The sequence below is a fragment of the Lissotriton helveticus genome, chromosome 6 (genome assembly GCF_964261635.1).
Source record: "Lissotriton helveticus chromosome 6, aLisHel1.1, whole genome shotgun sequence".
Taxonomy (NCBI): domain Eukaryota; kingdom Metazoa; phylum Chordata; class Amphibia; order Caudata; family Salamandridae; genus Lissotriton; species Lissotriton helveticus.
Genome location: NC_136067.1, coordinates 231,115,673 through 231,139,048, shown reverse-complemented (window position 1 = coordinate 231,139,048; position 23,376 = coordinate 231,115,673). Strand labels below are relative to the sequence as shown.

General features: G+C 42.1%; 1 protein-coding gene across 1 annotated transcript in view; it reads left to right on the top strand.

The window, feature by feature from the left end:
- The window catches only part of LOC144762237 (adhesion G-protein coupled receptor F3-like), a 405,409-nt gene that overhangs the window by 362,652 nt on the left and 19,381 nt on the right, over positions 1–23,376 (top strand). Inside the window, exons 15-16 of the mRNA XM_078647381.1 lie at positions 8,395–8,430; positions 17,853–17,927. Coding sequence (XP_078503507.1) covers positions 8,395–8,430; positions 17,853–17,918 — 102 coding nt within the window. The 3' untranslated portion in view covers positions 17,919–17,927. The remainder of the gene's footprint in view (positions 1–8,394; positions 8,431–17,852; positions 17,928–23,376) is intronic.

The following is a 23,376-nucleotide window of genomic DNA, read 5'->3' as shown; positions in this document are numbered from 1 at the left end:
TTATCTAGTGTTTAACTCAATAACCATATTGTAAATGTGCATGTGTATACAGATTCCCAATGGCTCACGTCAATCCTAGAGGTATTGTATGGCGCAACTATTGCCTGAGTGCTTACTACAGAAAAAGTCGAGTTTAAAGTGACGATAGCACCAACGTAATAGCAAAAAAGATGCGATTAGAGTAATATTTATCAAAGTGATTTTTTTCATTCAATATGTCTACCTTATAAACATAGGTCATTTTCACTATATATAAATCTGCAAGTAGTTGCAAAAAGTACATTGGAGATACAGATTTTTAAAATAAATATTCCTCTAGTGTAATAAATGGGTGTTTTAGTCAAAGTATAAACACATGACGCTCAAAATGAATTCATGAAGGTGGGTCCTCTTTCTCCTACTCATGGTGGTACACAAATTCCAAAAACTATTACAGTCCTTTTTCATAGCAATTAGTAAATGTTATGTTTTTTCGCAAATAATTTTATGTTTTTGCTCGCAGAGAATTTTCTTTAATACAAACAGGGTTTCCTAATGCTTCTCCATTACAAAGCTGGTGCCTAGCATCAGCACAGACCAAGAGAATGCTACCACGCACATCATGTCTACCAAGAAAAAGGCCAAGCACAGAGCCTTGCTTCAGCACTGGCACGCAGAAACAATTCCCACTTCACAAAAGTGAAATGGACATGCAAATGAGCTGAAACGGATAACAATAGTTTCTATTAAATGCAGTACTTAATTTGTAAAAACCCTCATCTTGAGGCCTCCGTAGTTTGCACCCCACATTGCCACTGTACTTACACAACTACTAACCATCACACTGCTGCAAGTGTGACAATTCAGAATGTTGGAGGCCGCCAAAGCTTTAAAATGACTAGGGTGGCAGGTATTAGCTGTTTTAATGTGTATTGCTTCAGTTACTTAAAGGTAATTGCATCTCTCCGAGTACGTTTTCACCCTAATTAATTACTTAATGAGGCCGCCATGCCTCACAGACACATCCAGATCCCTTCCTAAAAAGTTGAACAGCCCCTCCCTCTCCCAACAACCTCCTGTTTGAGTTGATGCAAGCTCACACCTAGTACAGTTGGACTGGTCTCAACATGGCGGAAGGGAAGGGTTAAATAATTAGGCGGAAAACGTACTCGAAGTAATGCAATTACCAGTAAGTAATTGAAGCATTACCTCCTCGTTATGTTTTCCCCCCTAATTAATCACTTAATGAGACATAGCAAGCAATAACATCAACCAGAAGAACTGATTATTTATGCACCACTCAATTTATTAAATACTGGAATTAAACCTCCTATTAATTCATAGAAGACAGCACTTTTGACCCCAAGATCTCCTCAAGGCCAATTTCATGCATAATTCTGTAGAGCTGTACACATGTAGAAGGCGTGACCCATGTTGCAGTCCTACAAATCTCAACCAAAGATGCTACCTGAGCCTCTGCAAAGGAAGTAGACATGGCTCTAGCGGGTCTACCTTCCATCCCAACTGGACACGAACTACCAATCTCTCTATATGCCAATGCAATCAGAGACCTGATCCACCAACTCAGAGTCTGGGTGTAGGTTTAGAACCCTTCCTAGCAGGTCCAAAATTCACAAACAAAGAAGAATGAATCGAAATCAGAAACTCTGTCCAAATAAAGCCGCATAGCCCGCTTGACATCTAAGTAATGTAGCTTCACCTCGGGGGAGTAAGGATTAGGATAAAACACTGGTAAAAATACCTCCTGCTTCCTGTGAAATACTGAATTTACCTTAGGGATGAAAGAAGGACCATAATGTAACATGACCCTATCCTTGAATACCCTAAAGAAAGGATGCCTTACTGATAAGGAACCCAATTCGTCCAACCTTCTCCCTGAAGTAACTGCATCCAGGAAGAAAGTTTTCAAGGTAAGCGATCTCAAATCCACCTTCTCAAGAGGTTCAAAAGGAGACTTCTGCAACACCTCCAGGACTAAAGAAAGATCCCAAGATGGGCATACCAGTCCTGCCAGAGGCTTGAGATTAAGAAACCCCTTAAAAAGCCTCGGGACAAGCACATCTGCATCTTGTAATTTACTCCAAGATGTCCGGAAAGCCTTAATGACTGCCCATTGAATCTTAAGAGTGGAAACCTTTAACCTTAGAGCAAAACTATCCTGCAGAAAATCCAGCACCTTCACCAGTTCAACTGACTGTGGGACTAAATGCTTAGTTGTGAACCATTTCTGGAAATTGGCCCAGTGTCTACATTCGGAAGAAAGAGTGGAGGCTCTCCTAGAAGCCTGAATGGAGGAAGCCACCTTCTTAGAGACCCCCTTTACCTGTAAGCCAGCCCTTTCAACCACCAAGCCGTCAGCCTGAGGGTTCTCAATGGTTTGACCTCAAGGCAGGGAAATGCTAAGGGGGGTGGAACTACTGGAAGAAGGAACCAGTCGCTGATCTTCATCGACATTATCAGATGGTAACAAGCAGAGCGGTGCTATGCTGGAGCTACCAGTATCACCACTGAATCCTCTTGCTTCAAACTGATTAGAAACTGCAGAGGAAGAGGAAAAGGCGGGAAAGCATAAAGGATCCCCTTTGGCAAAGGACAAGATAGGACATCCACTGCCCAAGCCACCTCCTCCCTGTCCCTTGAACAGAACAGGGGAAGAAGGGTATGAGCTGATGCAAACAAATCTTCTACTCGGGTCCCCCACTCCTGACAAATCCTGTGAAAGGCCTACTTGGTCAGACAAAAGTCCTAAAAAGGAAGTACTTTTCTTGCTCAATTTGTCCGCTCTGACATTCAGTGTCCCCTGAATGTAAATCGCTCTTAGCTCCAGTACATTGTCCTGAGCCCAAAGATCTGATGGGAGATCCTCAACAATACAGGAGATCTTGTGTCCCCCTGTTTGTTCAGAGAGGGTACACAGACATAATATCGACTCCAAAATATCGTTTGGAGAAAATATCGACTCCAAAATATCGTTTGGAGAAAATATCGACAGGACAGAATATCGACAGCCAAAATATCGTTTTTAAGGTAAGTGAAGTAATATCGTTTTTAAGGTAAGTGAAGTAATATCGTTTTTATTTTTAGGGTTCAGGGTCAGTTTTGGGTTTTTGGGTAAAGGGGTATTTTTAGGGTTCAGGGTCAGTTTTGGGTTTTTGGGTAAAGGGGTATTTTTAGGGTTCAGGGTCAGTTTTTGGGCAAAGGGGTATTTTTAGGGTTCAGGGTCAGTTTTCAGTTTTTGGGTAAAGGGGTATTTTTAGGGTTCAGGGTCAGTTTTCAGTTTTTGGGTAAAGGGGTATTTTTAGGGTTCAGGGTCAGTTTTCAGTTTTTGGGTAAAGGGGTATTTTTAGGGTTCAGGGTCAATTTTCAGTTTTTGGGTATTATTTTATTATATTTTATTACTATATATATATGTTTAATAAATATGAAAAAAAATATTTATTTAATTTTCATTAATTATTTAATTATTATAAGTTAATTTAAGTAATTTTAAGTATATTTTAGTAATTAATTATTAATATTAATTTAATTTAACACTGTTTTTAGTAAATACGATATTTTTTACAACTATATTTTTGTAAACGATATTTTTAACTCGATATTTTTGTACTTACCTGTTCGTAGATAGAAACTCGATATTTTGACTGTCGATATTTTCTCAACGATATTTTTGATGGTCGATATTCTGTCCGTCGATATTCTTTCAGTGATCCTTCAGAGAGGACTTGGCTGTGTTGTTGTCTGTCCATCCCAGTTCACTCTTGCCCTTCAACATGGGAGCACATGCCAACAGAGCCAGATAAATCACCTCCAGCTCCCTCCAGTTGGAGGACCTCACCTGCTGCACCCTTGACCAAAGACCCTGCACCTGCCGTGCACCAATCAAAGCCCTCCAACCTGTTGATCTGGCATCAGTTGTCAAGATGATTGGTGTCTGGGACATTAAGTTGAACTCTTTCCTGATGTGTGCAGACTCCATCCACCAAGAAAGCTCCTCTCTCATCACCGTTGTCATCGGAATCCTCATAGACAAATCCTAAGATCCCGGGGACCAATGACCCAGAATGTGTCTCACCACATTGTTTAGATTGACCCTGGCCCAAGGCACCAGAAAAATGGTCACTGTAAGTTCTCCCTGCACCTGCATCCAGTCTGCTGCAGTGGGATTGGCCTGCCTCATCAATTTCAACAAATGAGAGTGAATCTTGTTGATCCTCTTCTCTGTCAGCGAAACCACTCCTGTGCTGGTTAAAAACCTTGCACCAATGAAAGTCTGGTCCTGAACAGGCGTCAGATGGGACTTCTTCTGATTCACCAGAAACCCATGATGTTCCAGAACCAAAAGAGTTCTCGTGACATGCCACAGAGGTTTTCAGGGAGGATGAGAGTACCAGGCAGTCGTCGAGATACGGCAGGAATGCAATGCCCTCTTGATGTAGAACTGCCATCAGAGGAGCTAGGACTTTGGTGAAGGCCCATGGTGCTGATTTGAGAGCGAATGGCAGCACCTGAAATCGAAAGTGCAAGGGACCCACAGAGAACCGCAGAAATCACTGGTGACGTCTGTAAACGGAGACCTGAATGTAGGCATCCTGAAGATTGATGGTGGCCAGAAAGTCGCCTTTTGATACCAAAGAAATAACTTGCTGCAAGGATAGCATTTTGAAATGATAACTGGTGTGTACTCTCCGTTTGCCTTCTGCACCAGGAACAGAATAGAGTAAACTCCTTTGCCCCTTTCCGGTGCCGTAACCTCGATAATTGCGGTTTTCTTCAAAAGAGCGAGAATGCCGGATCACAACGCCTCTCTCTTTACAGGATCCCTTGGAATATAAGTATGGAGAGTTACTGAATCTGGAGGTGTTTGAAAGAACTCGATCATATAGCCTCTCCGAAGTTGACTGAGTACTCATCTCTGATGGACTCCTGCCAAACACTGGCAAAGTCCAACAACCTCCCTCCAACTGGGCCATAACCCACCAGAAGAGGGGACTAGGCAGGAATGATTCTTGCTTGTTCCTGCCTGTTTACCAGAGTCCTGGGACTTGGAGGATTTCCTAGACTGAAATGGCCATCTTCTGGAAGAATAACCCTTTGCATCCTTCCTAGAAAAATCATTTTGGTACCTATTCCAAGACATATAGGACCCAGAGGCAGCCCCCTTATAGGGAACAGTGGGCTTCCTATCTTTGAAAGACTTTGTTATAGTTGCATCCAGTTGGTCTCCAAACAACATCTTCCCTTCAAAAGGAATTTTCAGGAGAGAAGCTTTTTCTGCATAATCTGTCTTTCAGCCCTGCATCCACAAATGGGGGCATGGCAGGATGGATGCACAAGAAGCCACTGCTGAGGATCTAACAATATCTGAAGAAGCATCAGCTAACATCTTTGCCTCCTGTTCCTTTTGCAGCAGTAAATCGGAGCAGTCTAAATTCTCCTGGATAGCAACAGAAAGAGGCTCAAAGTCCATTACGAAAGACTGTGCTGTGTACAGCAGCCTCATAAGTAGCTGCCTTCATGGACACAGAACTGGCGGCAAAAGACTTCTTAGTAGCACCATCAATCTTACGATCCACAGCATCTGCAGGAGAGCAATCCTCTGGGTTAATCACTGTCCTGACAATGAAAGGCGCTAAAATAGATGCCACCTTAATGTTGGGCAGAAAAACCTCCTCCCGTTCAGTTAGGGCATACTTCTTTTGGAGAAACCTTGGAATACCTAATTGATCCACCTCCTTCCTAATCCTGAAGATTAAGTCATTTATCCTCTTAGGAGGAGGGAGAGACAAAAGTAAAGGCTTGGCATACTGAGGGGAGAGACCCTCTTCATCTGGCTGGGCTGAAGGCTCCTCAAAGCCCAGGTAATGTCTAACATGATCCAAAATCTGGACCAAATCCTCTCTGGAAATGTACTTCCCATAAACTGGAATATTAGTACCTCCAACTCTGAATCTGAGGAAGAATCCTGCATCTTTCCCTTTATTCTGAAAAACGCTCTTTCTTTTCCTTCTTCTTAGGCTTGGCAGTCAAATAAGCAGGACTGCAGGGGACTGTTCCTTGGGCTTCTTAGAACTCTGAGCCCCAGGCAGGCTCCTCTCAGAGTCAGAAGAGGAGGAAACCATCTGCCTTTCTGCTCACACTTCTTGCTCTCCATGGCAGAAAAACACACCGTGCAGCATGTAAGAAAATCCACAAATGACAGAACTAGGGCTCCTTAAATCCCCTGTTCTGCCAACCATAATGCAGTAATTAAAACATTAGCTTACAAATGCACACACAGCCATGACCAATAAACAGGGGACTACAGCAGCCCTACAAAAAGCAGCCTAAATGAACTCAGCTGTGTCCACAAGAGAACACATTTACCATGAACCCTGCAACCCTTCAGGTGCAAAACATTAATTGGCAGGCTACTCCCCCAGTGCTCAGCAGCTCGGGAGACACATGCCCCTACCATTCAGTCGTCCTGTGCGCCTCTGAACAGCAACCAGCCTGACCTCTTGAGGTGCATAGATGCATGCCACTAATCACTGCTGCAAATTATTCCTGGGGCCAAGCATTGCCGGTAAACTTCTTCCTCTGTGGGTATATTGAGGCTGGACCACACAGAGAGGCTCCTGCGCCTCCCCATCAAGCACCCTGCAGCCCGAGGGGAGCTTGTCCCACATATTTTCCAGAAACAGCCCGGGTGCTGCCAGAGACAGGAAGAATGTACCAAAACCGCTCTGCTGGCTTTCCACATTCAGAAAAGGTCTGATTAAAAAGCCAGCCTGACTTCTTGTAAAAAACAACGCTTTAGCCACAACGAGGTCACAACTTCCTGGGTGTCTTCAAAACACAAACAAAACAGGAGGCCATGTAGGGGGATGGGCTTTTCCACTTTTTTGGAAGGGAACTGGATGTGTCTGTGAGGCGCGGCTTCATTAAGCAATTTATTTTTAGGTGAAAACGTAACAAGGAGGTAATGAATTAACAAACAACTGCTTTTCTGCTCAACTTTAAATTAAAAAAGAGCACCACCATGTGGCAGCTGTCATAAATGCTGGTTTTAGCAATTAAGTGCCGGTGCTGAGCACCGGAGACCACTAGATCAAATAAAGCACTATTTAAATGGTACTTCTAGCTGCACTATGAACTTCACTCACAGACGCAAAACAGAACTTTGCCCCTGCTTCTGACTTAATAGCGCTGTCTAGAGGGCACATGCATACTAGGTTATACTACACTTTCGTGCAGCCACTGCGGACACTTCTGTTCGAGAACAGAAAGCTGTTGTTGATGCTTCCGAGCTATGATGTTCAGCGCTCATGCACAATGCACCACTCCCAGAGTTAGTGCGTTTGCTACAAACAACACAATCTAATTGAGGACTGTCACTCCTCTCTCTCCTGCACTAGTACGCGCTGTCCAAGACATTGCATATGGACCAGGCACACGTCCACTAACATTGCTCTACTCACAAATAGTTTAATAATAATAAGGTGAGACGGTCAATGCTTTATCTACCATATTTGTATATACAAATCAGTGCCAATGTATGAAGAAGTGGGTCTAAGTACTAAATAAGATGGCAAATACCATTTAATTCTCTGATCTACATATTAACTAGAACTCTGGCTCTGGCTGACAAATTAAAAAGTCAGCTTCCTGACAACTGAAAGTTAATACTGCAGACTTTTTGCATGTAAGTGGCATGGTCATTACTGCTCTTATTTTCATATTAGAGACTGTGAGGAGGTGAAGGAGGCCTTATCCTCTCATCACACCCACCTCTGAAATATTAAGGCACCGTTTGCACCTCATAACTGAATGTGCCATCACTCTTAGATTTCAGATTAACCATGGCCAGTGCTGTATGACTGCACACAGTTGTACCTTCTAGCATTACTCTAATATTATCAACTCTTGCAAACTTCCTTACCTGAGGAATCAGTCTTAGGCAGACAGAGAACATAGGGCTGAAAACATGTAATTCTGGCCCATGATTGCAAATATGAGAGTACCGTTTTGATATATCAACCGACGCATTTTTAGCAAGTCTTTGTTTGAGAGATTGAGTGCTGGCTCTGCCTTTTAACTTGGTTTATTTAGAATATTAGATCTCACCTGTCTCACTTTCAATACATGGTACTGGTATATCAAGCTACACAATGCCCTGTGTTATGGAGTACGTATTCCTCATTATCATCTCTGTGGCAAGCAGCAACTATTTCTCAGAATCTTAAATTAAACTAAATGTATAGTAAAAAGAGAGAATCAAATGTGCTACGTATGCTAAGCCATCTAGTGCAAATATATATATATTGTGATCACGACTAGAATATCTAAAATGCCAGAGGTAGCTAAATCCTAAATACTATTCAAGGACTTTAGTATTGACAAATATTTTATTTTTAGGTCAGAGATGCCTTCTGCAAGCGAGTGAGCGGAACAGTAAGTAAAAGGAATTATGTTTTCTAGAAAATATATATATATATTATGTGATCAAGGAAGCTGTGTCCACCAAAATGCGTTGTCCTACAGGTGTTTTTGCCTATATAAACAATTCTCCCATATTCCGTGTTGCCGGTGCCTCTTTAGGGATTGAGGAAGAGCGGGTTTGAATGGAATATATATATATATGTGTGTGTGTGTGTGTATATATATATATATATATATATATATATATATATTACCTACTGGCGATAGCCAGTAGGTATATATAGTTAGGATTGTTTTCCACAGGGAAATCGCAACATTCTATTGGGAATAACTTTGGCGCCGGTTGAGGAATCTTCCTGAAATTTTCCTTAACTTTGCCTCGCGGCGCTCCGGTCCTACTCTGAAATTTTGGGGGGGATTCATCAAGCGGGGGCCGAGATAAAAGGGGGGTCCCAAAACGTGTTTTCCCCATGTTAATTTCCATAGGGCGGTTGGACTCACTTTTAGCCCGAACGGCTGAATGGTTTTCCACCAAACTTGGCATAATTGTAGGGACTGGTAGGCCGATGTGCCTTTGCTATGTTTTAAGATATGTGCTCCAGTGGTTTTTACGAAAATTAACTTTGAAAAACTATATATTGGGCTACATTGGGCTATATATATGTTAGAGCCCAAATGTAGCCCAATGTAGCCCAAAGATGGCCACCAGAGACAAAAAAAACCAAATGTAGCCCAAATATCAGCCAGATGTAGCCCAACTATAGCCCAATGACAGAATGTCCAAGAGTGTTCTAAAGAACAACTAGAGCGCTAACAGTCTTACTTATGACAAAAGTATGGCACACCTGAAGTCATCTTGATTGGAATAAAGTGTTAACACTTAAAACATTTAATTTGCAAAGGAACACAATGAGGGGGTTCATTTTGCCATAGAAATTATGATTAGTGCTGAAGAAAGAAAAATGAGGGCACATTTTGAGTGACTTCTCAAATCCTCTTATATTTCATTAAAAAAATTGTGATATGCAGTCTCCCAAGATGGCCACCAGAGACAAAAGAGCCTGTGCTTAAAAACTCTGTTAGCAAAGCAGGCATTTGAGATTTAGAAAACGTTTTAATATATAAAAACGTTATCCGCTAATAGAATTAGCATTTAAAAAACCTTGCGAATTCAATGAAAAAACCATAGGTTTCAGGCCTTATATAGTTAGGAATTAGCATTTAAAAAACCTTGCGAATTCACTGAAAAAACCATAGGTTTCAGGCCTTATATAGTTAGGAATTAGCATTTAAAAAACCTTTGAAATTCACTGAAAAAACCATAGGTTTCAGGCCTTATATAGTTAGGAATTAGCATTTAAAAAACCTTGCAAATTCACTGAAAAAACCATAGGTTTCAGGCCTTATATAGTTAGGAATTAGCATTTAAAAAACCTTTGAAAATCACTGAAAAAACCATAGGTTTCAGGAGTTATATAGTTAGGAATTAGCTTTTAAAAAACCTTTGATTCACTCAAAAAACTATAAGTTTTAGTGGTGTTATAGTTAGCTGGACATTTTACTCATACAAAACCATTGAAATTGCTCCTATATAGTTAGTTGTACTAACTATATTTCGCGCACCCGCAATCCACTGCTGATGATGTCACATATTAGATCATTCATGACATGGTCAGTGACATCACTGATGACATCTCAAATGACATCACTGATGACATCACTGATGACATCATCCAGTGAATGTGGTTTGCTTCGTTATTTAAATATGCATTATATATATAGCAATTTGCATTGAAGAATAAGTGGATATATATAAATAAATATTTGGATGGTCGCCAAACCCGCAGACCACATCTCCCAGAATGCATCTACATGGGATAGAGACTGCTCCGTGGAACATGTTAGTCTGTCTTCCATGTCGAGCTGCCACAACCAATGGACATCAACCTACCTGGTTAAATACATTAACTGGTTGGAGGGCGTTTTCTTTAAGCAAGCTGAGGAAGGCATCGCCGAAACGCGTCCCTGCAATAAAGAATCTTTGAAAGGGGTTCCCGTGAGTGCAGTGTTTCTTCATTGGAACAGGAGCGTGATTATTGTCTGTGGACCCACTTCCACATTTGCTGCACCCGTCCTCAAGAGTGCTTACCGCAGAAGTGGACTTGGAGCGTAATGTTTGTGGCGGTGGCACCACCAGCGGAGTAGCGAGGCACTACCGCCGAAAAAGTCGACAGCCATACTGGCTGGGGGAACGTCGTCCATATGACCGACTCCCGTGGATGGTGCTGAGTGGCTCTGAAGGTGGACGAGGGGGCCCCCGGAGAGGGGCTCATCAACAACGCTCTCTGGTTTGTGGCATTGGTCTGTTAGGGTGCCTGTATATAACAGGATGCATAACATTGGTATGAACACTCGCCAAACCCGCCGACCACATCTCCCAGAATGCATCTACATGGGATAGAGACTGCTCCGTGGAACATGTTAGTCTGTCTTCCATGTCGAGCTGCCACAACCAATGGACATCAACCTACCTGGTTAAATACATTAACTGGTTGGAGGGCGTTTTCTTTAAGCAAGCTGAGGAAGGCATCGCCGAAACGTGTCCTTGCAATAAAGAATCTTTGAAAGGGGTTCCCGTGAGTGCAGTGTTTCTTCATTGGAACAGGAGCGTGAATATTGTCTGTGGACCCACTTCCACATTTGCTGCACCCGTCCTCAAGAGTGCTTACCGCAGAAGTGGACTTGGAGCGTAATGTTTGTGGCGGTGGCACCACCAGCGGAGTAGCGAGGCACTACCGCCGAAAAAGTCGACAGCCATACTGGCTGGGGGAACGTCGTCCATATGACCGACTCCCGTGGATGGTGCTGAGTGGCTCTGAAGGTGGACGAGGGGGCCCCCGGAGAGGGGCTCATCAACAACGCTCTCTGGTTTGTGGCATTGGTCTGTTAGGGTGCCTGTATATAACAGGATGCATAACATTGGTATGAACACTCGCCAAACCCGCAGACCACATCTCCCAGAATGCATCTACATGGGATAGAGACTGCTCCGTGGAACATGTTAGTCTGTCTTCCATGTCGAGCTGCCACAACCAATGGACATCAACCTACCTGGTTAAATACATTAACTGGTTGGAGGGCGTTTTCTTTAAGCAAGCTGAGGAAGGCATCGCCGAAACGCGTCCTTGCAATAAAGAATCTTTGAAAGGGGTTCCCGTGAGTGCAGTGTTTCTTCATTGGAACAGGAGCGTGAATATATATATATGTGCGTGTGTATATATATGTGTGTGTATATATATATATGACCTACTGGCGGTCACCAGTAGGTAGTTATAGTTAGGACCTGGGGGCATATTACCAATGGTGGCGATAGGCAATTATCGCTGGTTTAGCGGCCGTTTACGGCCGCTAAGCGGCGATAATTCTATTGCTCTATTAGCAAGCTGTCGCTAACTGATGTTAGCGACAGCTTTTAGGCGATAGCGAGCGGTTTGGGGCCCGCTTTGCATGTCAGCGATATTTATCGCTAATGACATGCAAAGTGGGCGTACCCAACCTGTTAGCGACTGAAAGCAGGCACTAACGTCGCTATCGCCTATTAGCAAGGCAGGCGTAGCGATGGAAATATTCCCGCTATCGCCAAAAACTAACGCCTGCTCAGACCAGTTCTTAGCCATGTTATCCAATGGGAGGTGGATAACATGGCTAAGAGCATTTAGTCGCTAATGTGTTAATATCGCTGTATTCTCAGCGATATTCACGCATTTCGCCGCTATCGCTGGATATTTTAGCACAATGGAGAAAAACGTTGCTAATAGCATGTTTTCTCCGCTAACATTTCCAGCGATAAAAAAATCGTCGCTAAGCCTATTTAGCGATAAATATCGCTACATGTTGGTAATATGCCCCCTAGTTTCCATAGGAAAAGTGTTTTTTGTTTTCTCAATATCTTTGGCGCCAATTGACGATTCTTCGCGAAATTTTCAAAACTAGTGGCCCGCTCCTGTCAGCTCTTGGTTTAAAAGTTTCGGGATGACTCAACAAGCGGGGGCTGAGAAAAAAGGGGGGTCCCAAAATGTCTGTGTGCCATTTGGTTGTAATCTGGTGAAGATGGTACCTTACTGATGTAGTCAGCCAGCTATTTCTTGCTGGCATGAGAAATTCAGCACCTAAATTATTCATAAGAAAAAAAGTGATAATTCTGGTCCAGATGTACAAAGAAACAATTTGCAAAAAGTGGTTTCAAATTGCATACTGACATTTTGCAAATGCATTTTGATTTTGTGAAGCAACCTATCTACTATTAGGTCCATTCACTAAATCCCCATTCATGATGGGTTGCAATTCGACCTACCTCATCAATATTCCTGATGTAGGTTGCAAATTGCTACCCACTTAGATTGGATACCATGCAGGGACGTTGTCCTGCTGAGGTCAGCAGATCACCATATCTGTGATTGCATTACAATAAGGTAAATTTTTGATTAAATTCTGCCTGTTTTCCTTAAAAAAAACAGGTCAATACTTAAGAGAAAAAGTTGTTTTATAAAAAGCTTTTTTAAGGGCTAGCAGTCTCCGGAGCCTCTCTCCAGTCTCAAACAAACCCCTATCCTTTGAAAATGGGTTACCACTTCCTTTGAGGTGTCTGTAACATATCAATGGTTCGGGATCAAAATTGCAGTTGTAAACCATTGATACGTAGCACTGTGAATCGCAATTTAGAAGAGATGCAATTTGGAAGCCTGTTCAATGATGTGGTAACCTGTTAACAACTCTAAAAATGGGTTAAGTATGTTTAAAAAAGCTTTTCATATATTTGAAAACAACAAGGGAACCCAAAAGAGTCAGCCAGGGACCTTGGGAGCAATTACTTTTAAACAACAGTGGTCCCTTGGAAGGAAGTGAGTAGAGAACAATAAATATAGACTCAATCGTAACTATATTTGTTTTGACCTATCCAGCCGGACAGATGTCTGATATTTACTTATAAACAATTACGGAGGTATTTTACAGTAATACACAAGGTGGGGCACAAGCCTGTACCCTATTTATCACATAGATACATACAAACAAAAGCTAGACAGGGAACAGGGGGCTTTTAGGCAAAAGCTTAAAGTTTGTTGCACTGAGAATTTAGACGATGTCAAGGTACAACAAGAGGTAATCACAACACCTTTACACTTTTAGTACACACAAAATTTGACTTGTATAAGGTGTTTCCAGAGTGTCGACGGCGTTTCGATCCACTTTAATAGATATGCGGATCATCATCAGGACATAATTACTATGCCTAAAGGTATGAAGCCTCAATTGCCAATCAATATGGCGGTAGTAGTGAGCTGTTACACAGGTTGTGTGAAGTCCAGATGAACAGGGCCACTCCACTCAGTATTAGCGAGTGGTATGTGGGACCCTACAGGGAATTTAGAACGATAAGGTGAAAAGTGAAAGACGGGATGTCTTAGTGCGACACGCGCTGAATTAATGCTCACCTAATATTGTCAAGGGATTTACGGCAGACCGGGAGCTAAAATCGATGTTCCTGGGCAGCGCCAATGCGGGTGTAGTGAGAGGATGTAGACGGGACAGTCGGTGGCACAGTGGCCGGAGGTGACGACTGGATTCTGCACGATCGCAGGATATGTGATGTATCTATGTGATAAGTAGGGTACAGGCCTGTGCCTCACCTTGTGTATTACTGTAAAATACCTCCGTAATTGTTTATAAGTAAATATCAGACCTCCGTCCGGCTGAATATGTCAAAACAAATATAGTTATGATTGAGTCTATATTTATTGTTCTCTACTCCCTTCCTTCCAAGGGACCACTGTTGTTTAAAAGTAAAAAAGCTTTTCAGCAGTCGTAAACCTTGAGAGTGTGCAACCCCTAAACGGCTTCATACATCTGGCCTAATATTCTAATATTTAAACAACACTTTAACCAAGGCACTTTACATAGAACATATTTATGTAAATTTATTATTTCACAATTGAAAATCATACCTAATTACTAGTCTCAGAAGGATTAAAGGCTTATTTGACCGCTCAGAGGACTGAGCCATTGACCGACTGGTCCCATAAAGGCCTCATATGAGCGATTAAATCACTGAGCTATTGTACTAGCTGTAAAAGATTTACTAAGATTTATGTAATCCAACTTTGAGCGAAATGGCATGCACAATTAAAACTTAGATAATGAACAATATACCCCAGCTGAGAGAAAGAAGATCCACAGGCTTTTGATCTTGAAATATGCCTACTCACAACCATGTTGGTAAATTGGAAGTGCACAGTAACCAACGATCTTACAGGACAACACTGCCATAGTTGACACAGTCTAAGTACAAGGCCTCCTTACTCCCACTGTGAACCACAAGGGAGAGATAATCCACTACACATGAAACATTCACACAGGTTAGGATGCAAGGTCTCAAGACCCTTTACCCCTTTATGGAACAGCTCTGAGAGGAAAGTTAACCGCCTTCAAGCAATTCTCCACGCCAACGAAGCCCAGAATAAACTCTCCAGTGAATGAATCCTAACCACTAACTAATGGCTCCTCAACATGCCAAGCGACAGAGTAAATGATGATGGCTGCACTATAGAAATACCCAATATCATAACGTAATCTGATATTTGACACAGCCATTAGTCTCTCTTCCAAGATGGTACAATCTAGCTGTGCTGATCATCTGAGGCATAGCAGGTCAGTGCTTCTGCTTTTCAAACTTTTACAGAAACCCCAGGCCAACTTGGTCTCCATGGGCCTTCCACTGGACTGTGTTACTTATCTTTCTGTAGGACTACCTCAATGTCGTCTACACAAATTACTGGTAGTCCAAGACTGAGCATCTTGCATGATCATTGATGCCTGTCGGTTTAGTTGTTTAGGGTTGTGCTAAAGGGCTCTGGGAAACTTCCATAGATAATGGATGTAGTACACAAAGCGTGAATAATTTAAGCATTTGAATAACCATTAAGGACTACAGTTCTGGTTCCTGCCATTGGCCTACAAGCCTGTGCTGTTTCAAGCCCCATGCTAGGCCCACTGCTACTGAACTTAAACCTGGGAGGAGATTAATTCGATAAAAACCCAGCTTTACCTAAAGAGCAGAATTACCTTCCTCCCTGCTGAAGGAAATACGGGGAGTTCATTGGTCTTCCACTCTAGCTCTTCCTGAAAGAACCTGCCCAGGAATGTGGAAGACAGACTCCAGGAGAGACCCCAAGGGCTTAATGAAATCTTGGTTTGTTGTGGGCAGCTATCCACAGGGCAACCTGCCTTCTGTGCCACTGAGGTTTGATGCTGAAAGATGCCATAACAGAGAAAGCTTATTGCCCATTTGGAATCCCATGTGACTCATATTTTGCTGTGATGTGTCCTGGTCTGCTGGGGACAGCCTGCAGTCTGTGCCTTTTCCCTGGTCCTCAGGTGGATGGCAAGGAGGGCCCCTGGAATGTAGAGAGTCTGCAGACAATATGAAGGACTCCCAGGTAACTGATGGGGTACAGGGAGCACATTATAAACTTTTACCAATATTGGGCCACCCCTACAGTTTCTTTAAGTGAAGGAGACTTAGTGGAAAAGGCAACATAGTGGGCCTCTTGATCTATAATATTGGTGGTGAATTCTGCTCCATTTGCAGAGTTTTCCACACTCCACGGTGTACAGTAAGTTGGTGAGTAAAATACAATTCAAGACCACCTCCCAGCGAGATTTCTCAACACAGGCAGTCGCAGATGGTAGAGACCGCCCGTGTTACAAAACCATCCGTCTGCGTTGAGGAAGCTGCCGCTTGAGTAGGAATATCCACGCAAGCGGTAGAAAGAAGCAGCGCTCTCCTGTGCTGTGCATGGTGCAGTTCGTGCAGATTTTCCAGTGCGGGACATACACCCTGCGCTAAAAATCCACGCAACTGGCATGATCTAACTCACGCTGCCGCATGCGGAGTTCCACTACACAAACTCCGCCCAGGCCTATTCAGCACATACAGTGTAAGCTAAGGTTGGTCAATTATCTTTATCTTTTAGAAGTCAGCAGCAAAAATCAGTTTGTACATTACTTTTCAATAAACATAAATAATATTGGTAGCTCAAAATAGCATTGACCATCCTAAAATTGAAAAGAAGCCCAATGGAACACTCTTTTATTGTGTAATCAAATGCAGCACCAAAACAAATTGATTTTTAACAGGTTTTCTCTGTCTTGAACAAATACATTGTTCTTCACTTTCCAAATCTGGACATTTTGCAGCCGGACCCAGATCCTCCTTGGTGCACTTCACAGCCTACTCTCCTCCTTTATTCCAAGACACTGCAAGCACTTTACTTGAGACAGGGGGGACAGACATATTTAATCAAATATAAGCCCTAACATGTGCTGCATCCCTTGTTATAACAGCCATTTGCTGGCCCCAATCTTCTAATGAGAGGGCCATGGCCTCATAAAGCGCTACTCTTGTTTTTATTCTTCTCGTATATTTAAAAGCGCTATACCGGTTTTACTCATCATGTACATTTGTCCAATGCTGGCCAGAGCATGGGGGCATGTTTTATGCTATATGTTGTTGTTTACCATATAGTGGTATGTTCCACCCTTTTACGATTTTAACAAATCAAATACAAGTATTTCTACACTTTCCAAATCTGAATTATGGTGTTAAGTACGTGGCAAAATCTGCGTCAGCTTCTTATAGTACAATGGTACTCCAAAGGCAGTGAATGGATTGTGAGTTTGTTATTAAAATATTTATTAAAAAATCTAAAATGATTTATGTTACTTATGAACTATGTTTATGCAGTTATATCACTCATTGTTTTCTCAATTTCTGGGTCGGTGCAAACTGTTTTATGTAAAATGGACTGGAGCAAAATCTACTTGCTTGGTCTCTTATTACATACGCAACAAAAAGTATGTTGTGTTTTTGCACCACATTCCTAGCTTGATTGGTGGCTCACTGCACTTATGCATTCTTTGCAGAGCTGTGTTTTGATCGATTTAGTAAGAGGGAGACATTCTGCCAGCTCCACTCATCCTTTCATCCTTCCGGGGTCGATAAAACAAGTACTTAAGTACCTTTGATTTAAGATGCAGGAACTATTGGTCAAAGGTGCCAAAAGACCATCTGTCTGAATGCATGCTCTACAAATACGCCTGTTAAGTTATTAGTGCGCAATATACATGCTGGCAAGATGCCTCAGTGAGTTGAATGCTCATTACTCATATCTGATGTTATATGTAGCTGATAAGACCTAATCCTTTATGACTGCCTCTGATTTTTCGAAGATTTGTAAAATGAACAATATTAAAGTGGGTGATAAGATGTCTCTTAGAAGTTGTGACAATGCTAGATAAAACCAATTATTAATTTTATTTTTTTATTGTTTTAAATATGAGCTAATGTTGTTTATCTACTTTGATTTTGTTTCTTGCAGACATCTACTATGTCCACATCTGAAGTCCAAACCAAAATGTCCTACAGCAGCTCGCTGAAGAAGTAAAAATGAAAGGTTGGTATCAGAACGTATTATTTGAGGAGTAGCTAAGCAATATTATGAAAATGGCTTACCTTTTCCAAGGCAGAAGAACTTTTTTGAAGTAAACGAAATATCAGAATGGGCAAAGATCCACCTCACAGCTCCCTGATGGCATGTTCCGGAAGCTGGCCTGTCGGAGTCAGGACAACCGCCTCCCTGGGCAGCGGTTCCTCTGAAAGCACTGAGGGCCATATTATCAACGGCGATAACATTATCGCCGCTTTAGCGGCATGAAACTGGCTCTAAATCAGCGATGAGGGTCTTGATAGTATGCCCTTGTGGATTCCCATAGAAGCCCAGGTTCACACCTGAACTTGGGCTTCTATGGGAATTCACAAAGGCATAATATCAAGCCCCTTTATGCCGCTTTAGCGGCAGTTTCCTGCCACTAAAGCGGCAATAATGTTATCGACACTCTTGATAATATGGCCTTTGATTGCTGCTGGGCTGGCCGGTATCTCTACATATGACGGCAGTAGTCCGTCAGTGTGGTGGATATAATTTGCTCTTCCACCCTGACGGATGGGTGGCCGGCCCACAAAACTCTAAATCGGCCTGATGCAACATTTGAGTTTAAAAGATGGCTCAAATCCAATCTGTTTTCTGCAGCAGAAATATTACCATATAAAGGCCACCCATGTGTTCTGAATGCCTGCGTTGTTTTATTAACTTTTTCATTTTGAACATGTTAGAAACATTTATATAGCAAACAATGACCTTTATTGTTTTAGAGTGGAACTTTAAAGACATCAAAAACATCCAGGAATCAGAACAGCAACTAAAAAAAACATCTGGGAATAAAATAGTGGAAGCATGAATAACAAATTCAAAAAAGGTAAAATAACAGCAGCCGTTGAACTCAGGATAAAGATAGGTATATCGATGTGAATACCTCAATACCTGAGTGCATGGCATACACTGTTTGAGAGGCGATATAAGTTCCAGGGCTCTAGTCAGGAAGCCTCTGCAGCTTGCATCACCCAATGCCAGTGTTGCCAATTACAGTACCTACACAACTACTAACCAGCATATTACTACAAGTGTCTATTCCAGGCCCACAAAGCTAAAAAATCGCTTGTGTGACAGGTATTGGTTGTTTTTAATGCATACTGAATTAATAAACAATTGCTGTTCTGTTCATCTCTAAATTGTACAAACAGCGCAACCATGTGGCAGCTTTCATAAGGGCCGGTTTCGACAATTAAGTGCTGGTGCTGACCACCGGAAACCACAGGCTCAAATTAAGCACTGCAATAAATCAACAGTGGGAGAGAATTCCCTTATTAGCGTGTTAGCATAAAACTGCCATTAAGGGAAAATTATTAGTATTGCTGAATTTAGGAATGTCAACTTTCAAGGTGTAAGTGCCCTTATCACATCAAAGACTGTTGGCCAGTATGGGCAGATATTCTTTCCACCAACCATAAATAGCACAGTGGGTGTGAAAAGAAGAGTTAACTGTTTTCCTGCCCACCTGGCTATTTCTGGCACGAGAGCCAATAAACTGCTAGGCAGAGGGTCTCTAATGATCAGTAATGTGAATTATGTATCCCTCATTATGGAGACAGGGACTTTCTGGATCCCTTCCTGAGTAAGGATGAGAGTCTTCAGGCATCTTTTGAATTACAGTGTCTCAGAGGACCAGGTAAGGGTTGTACCAAACACCACCCACAATGGAACTAGTAAGTATCTTGCTTACAAAAGCAGAAAGATGATGTGTGGAATGCTTGAACTAATCTCAGTTATTGATAATTACTATGGCCATTTTCGAATCCATTGTATTTTTTCTATCCAATACAACACAGTAGACAGAAATCCGCCATATGCAAATCATCTCCAATAGGAGATGTCTAGACAGAACTCTAAGACCAATTCACCTCCAGATGGGAACAGAAGCAACACCAGACTGGTTTCAGCCTATTCAAGCCTCCTCAAGGAGGTATTTGTCCTATCTTGAGTTGTCCAGACTTGTCGCCCAGGGATTGTAAGGCAAAATAAGTGCTCATTATCCTGGTGACAGGAGACTGGACCTCCTGTCACCAGTGTATGTGCATGTGTAAATACCATACAAATTATAACCCCATGGACAAGGCTACGCCAGTGTGAAAATCCTGACAGTGTGATTCCCCATCTATCCCTGTAGGCTTTGCGGCAGTAGGGCAGGAGTTAGTGCCAGGTGGCATCCCTGCCTACCGCTGGGAAGGAGTTACTGATCCTTACATAATGACGCCCCTAGTCACAGCAGATCTCCATAAATGTGAAACTTCATGAGACTCGTTTAATAGTGTCCTTGAAGGAAATAAAGCAAATATAAGACTGGGATAAGAAACAAAGGTAAAACCTGTGTAGACTGACAAGAATGAGTGTCATATATTCAACTGTCGAAGCACAGTTTGGATTGAGCACTGCTTTGTGTGGAAGAAAATGGATGCCAAGCAATACGTCCTTCTGTCTTGATAGAACTATTTGGTGGAAGTGTTCCAAAAATCAGATGGAGGCCGGTACATCCTGATTTCTTAGAAAGCTGATTTGGAACAAATAAAATGTCACTATGCTGGCGACATAAGAATTCAGTGGCTTATTTATAAGCACCTTGCGCCTCCGGTGCATCACTTTTTGTGATGCTTTGGCGACGCAGGACCCTGCCCCATATTTAGCAGGCAGCACTAAGCCACTTGTTTTGGCTAAATGCTGCCTTGTAAATATTGTTCCCTTGAACACAGTTTTCTGCATTAATGAGGCATCCATGTTGACGTGGCATTTAAAACCCCTTGTCCAGCCTTAAACTCCCCTTTTCTTACATATGCGCATGTTTATTGCCAGTGTCCACCTTTTCAGATATTTCCGGTGCGGCCACTGCAGAAGGCTGCACCCTACCCACGGGAGCGGGCAGGTAGAGAAATGCTACATGCTCCCACTGCTGCACATGGAGGGGCAGGCCATGCGAGAGCTGGTGAGAGGCAGTAGAGGGGGCCCACCTATTGCTGCCTCACCAGCTCTCACACCTGAAATATTGTTGTCTAAAATATTGTTGTTGAAAATTTCGTTTTTTAATGTTTACAAAAGCATGTAAAATAAGGGGAAAAAAACATATTATTGAAATAAACATAGTTAGAATTATTAGAAATGTTTAAAATTATAAGTATTACATATAGGGTCCGATTCCGATTCGGCAAAAAGCACTCCAAATAGCCGTTCGGAGTCTTTTTCCAGTTCGAATCGTACCCTGCAACGTCCCCATACGTACAACGTGGTACAATTCTCACCCAATGCAGCTCCCCGTATGAGTCGTACCAGGAACCGTACGACTCAAATTCATGTGCTAATCGCCGCCGGAACACGCAGCAAGCGACGTTTGTACGGTTCGAAGCAGGTTTTCCCGACCCTGCAAGTACGATTCGTTCTGTAGTGTAGTTCCTATATTCCCAATAGGCTCTGCGCATTGGAAGAATATAAACAGCAGTGTAGACGTAGGACTGAGGTCGACTAGGTCTCTACTGACTATATTAGACTTAATTAGTTTTGCCAGCTAGCTCAGGGGTCACTAGAAACGTTCTCGAGTAAACAAGGAGGAGTTTAACTTCCCTGGATAGACAAGAAGGGATTAGCTTCTGACAACCATAAACATGACAACTTTGCTCCCTCAGAATAAAGAGTGTATCTCTAGAGTCGTGTGAAAACAATAGACAATTATTTCACTCAGTCAATCGTGCGTACTTAGTTTCACCAGAGTGCAGAGAAATAGAGAGATGGGCGTTTTCAATAAAAGGTGTGATTTATTGAGCAGTCTTCTTTCTCATGCAAGAGAAATTAATTGCCACAATTGCAATACTTAGTATAAAGTAAAGTGCGTACAGTAAAAGGAGTATTATAAAATAATACTGTAAAAGCATTGATATGGTTTCTTAGCCATATGATACTTTAAAATGGATAAAATATATACATACATAAATATATTGACTAACGTCCTCAACTGGTGCTTCTAATCTATGCCTACCCCGATGTATCTGACCTAAGTCTAATACGTGGGAAGGAGTAAGTAGGTTGCAGTTTAAGTTAAGTTGGTTTTGCCAAGGATCTGAATCAAGAATTCTCTCAAGGGTTTTGTCAGCTCCGTACCTGGGTAATAGAATGTAGGAGGTCTGGTATCTCTCTCTCAGGACTCGATATCCCAGCAACCCGCAAGGGCTGCTGGAAACACCGGAGCTGGATTTTCTCGGCTGGAGAAAAAGACAGCGTCTTTCTCAGTGCGTCAAAAGGGAGGGGCGGCGTCCGTGGGCTCTCGCATCAGCTGGGCTCTCGGGCAAGTAGATAGCCGCTCTGCTCCAAACCACCGCGTGTTTGCTTAAGGCAACTGTTGGTATATTTATACCTGAAAGGTGCCGGGTTTGACGTAAGGTTGGACATAAGACGTCAATAAAAGATGTCACTAAGAACTGGCCGTTCTTTCAGTGCTCGCAGGAGTTCTAGGACAAATCAAAACAAAAGCATGGGGAATTCCCAGGTTGCTGGAGGTTTGGTTTGTTTAAAGAACGCGTTGTACTATCTAGGTGTCTAGGGGAGTAGCCTTGCCGTATTTGTACTGTATGGGTTATTACTAAATATGGATATGATTTTATGCCTTTATAAGGATATTATTTATTATAGCCATACAAGGGCATAGATCGGGAATATCGAATTAGGGTCCTAGATAGAAACACAACACCCACTCCACGAATTAATGTCCATCATTACTAAAAACTAAGCAATATTAAACATAATGATGCATGTGTGTTTAACAACCCACCCCAAAATACATAAATCACATTTGCAATGGTATATGGTAAATACACGAAAAATGAGTATTGGTACTGTACGCTTTTTAAGCAGTGTTATCATTCAGCTAAATACATATATATATCAGCTGAATGAATTGCGAAAATTACACATGAAATGGCTCTGAATACAGAAAAGAAGGTCGAGACCATTCCATCACATATTTATACAAATGCTGTACATGTGCTAGAGGCTGAGGTAAAATATTATCTCTAGAGTTTCTAAAATAGAAGCTCTGTTCTCTAAGAATAGTTCTACTTTAAGCAGAGTACTTTGTGCCAGAAAAAGGGTAAATATTTTGGAAGTGAAAAAAATAATTTCGCTCTCAAGGGAAAAAATAGTTCCAATTGTTTTCAGTAGCTGTGTTTATCAAAACTGAAGGCCGAATTCAGAGTTCAGGGAATGCTGTGTGCTCGTTGTTTTTAAAAAGTTATTCTTTTTGTTCAGGGGAGAACATCATTTCAAACAGGCTTGCAAAAAATTGGTCTAGGACATCAGGTGAAAGTTCGACAAAGTTCGAAAATGCTGAAATTGTGCATATGTGAGAATGATTGCTATCATCGATGTCAGGATCAGCAATGCCCACAGAAGGTTGTACCTGTTTGGT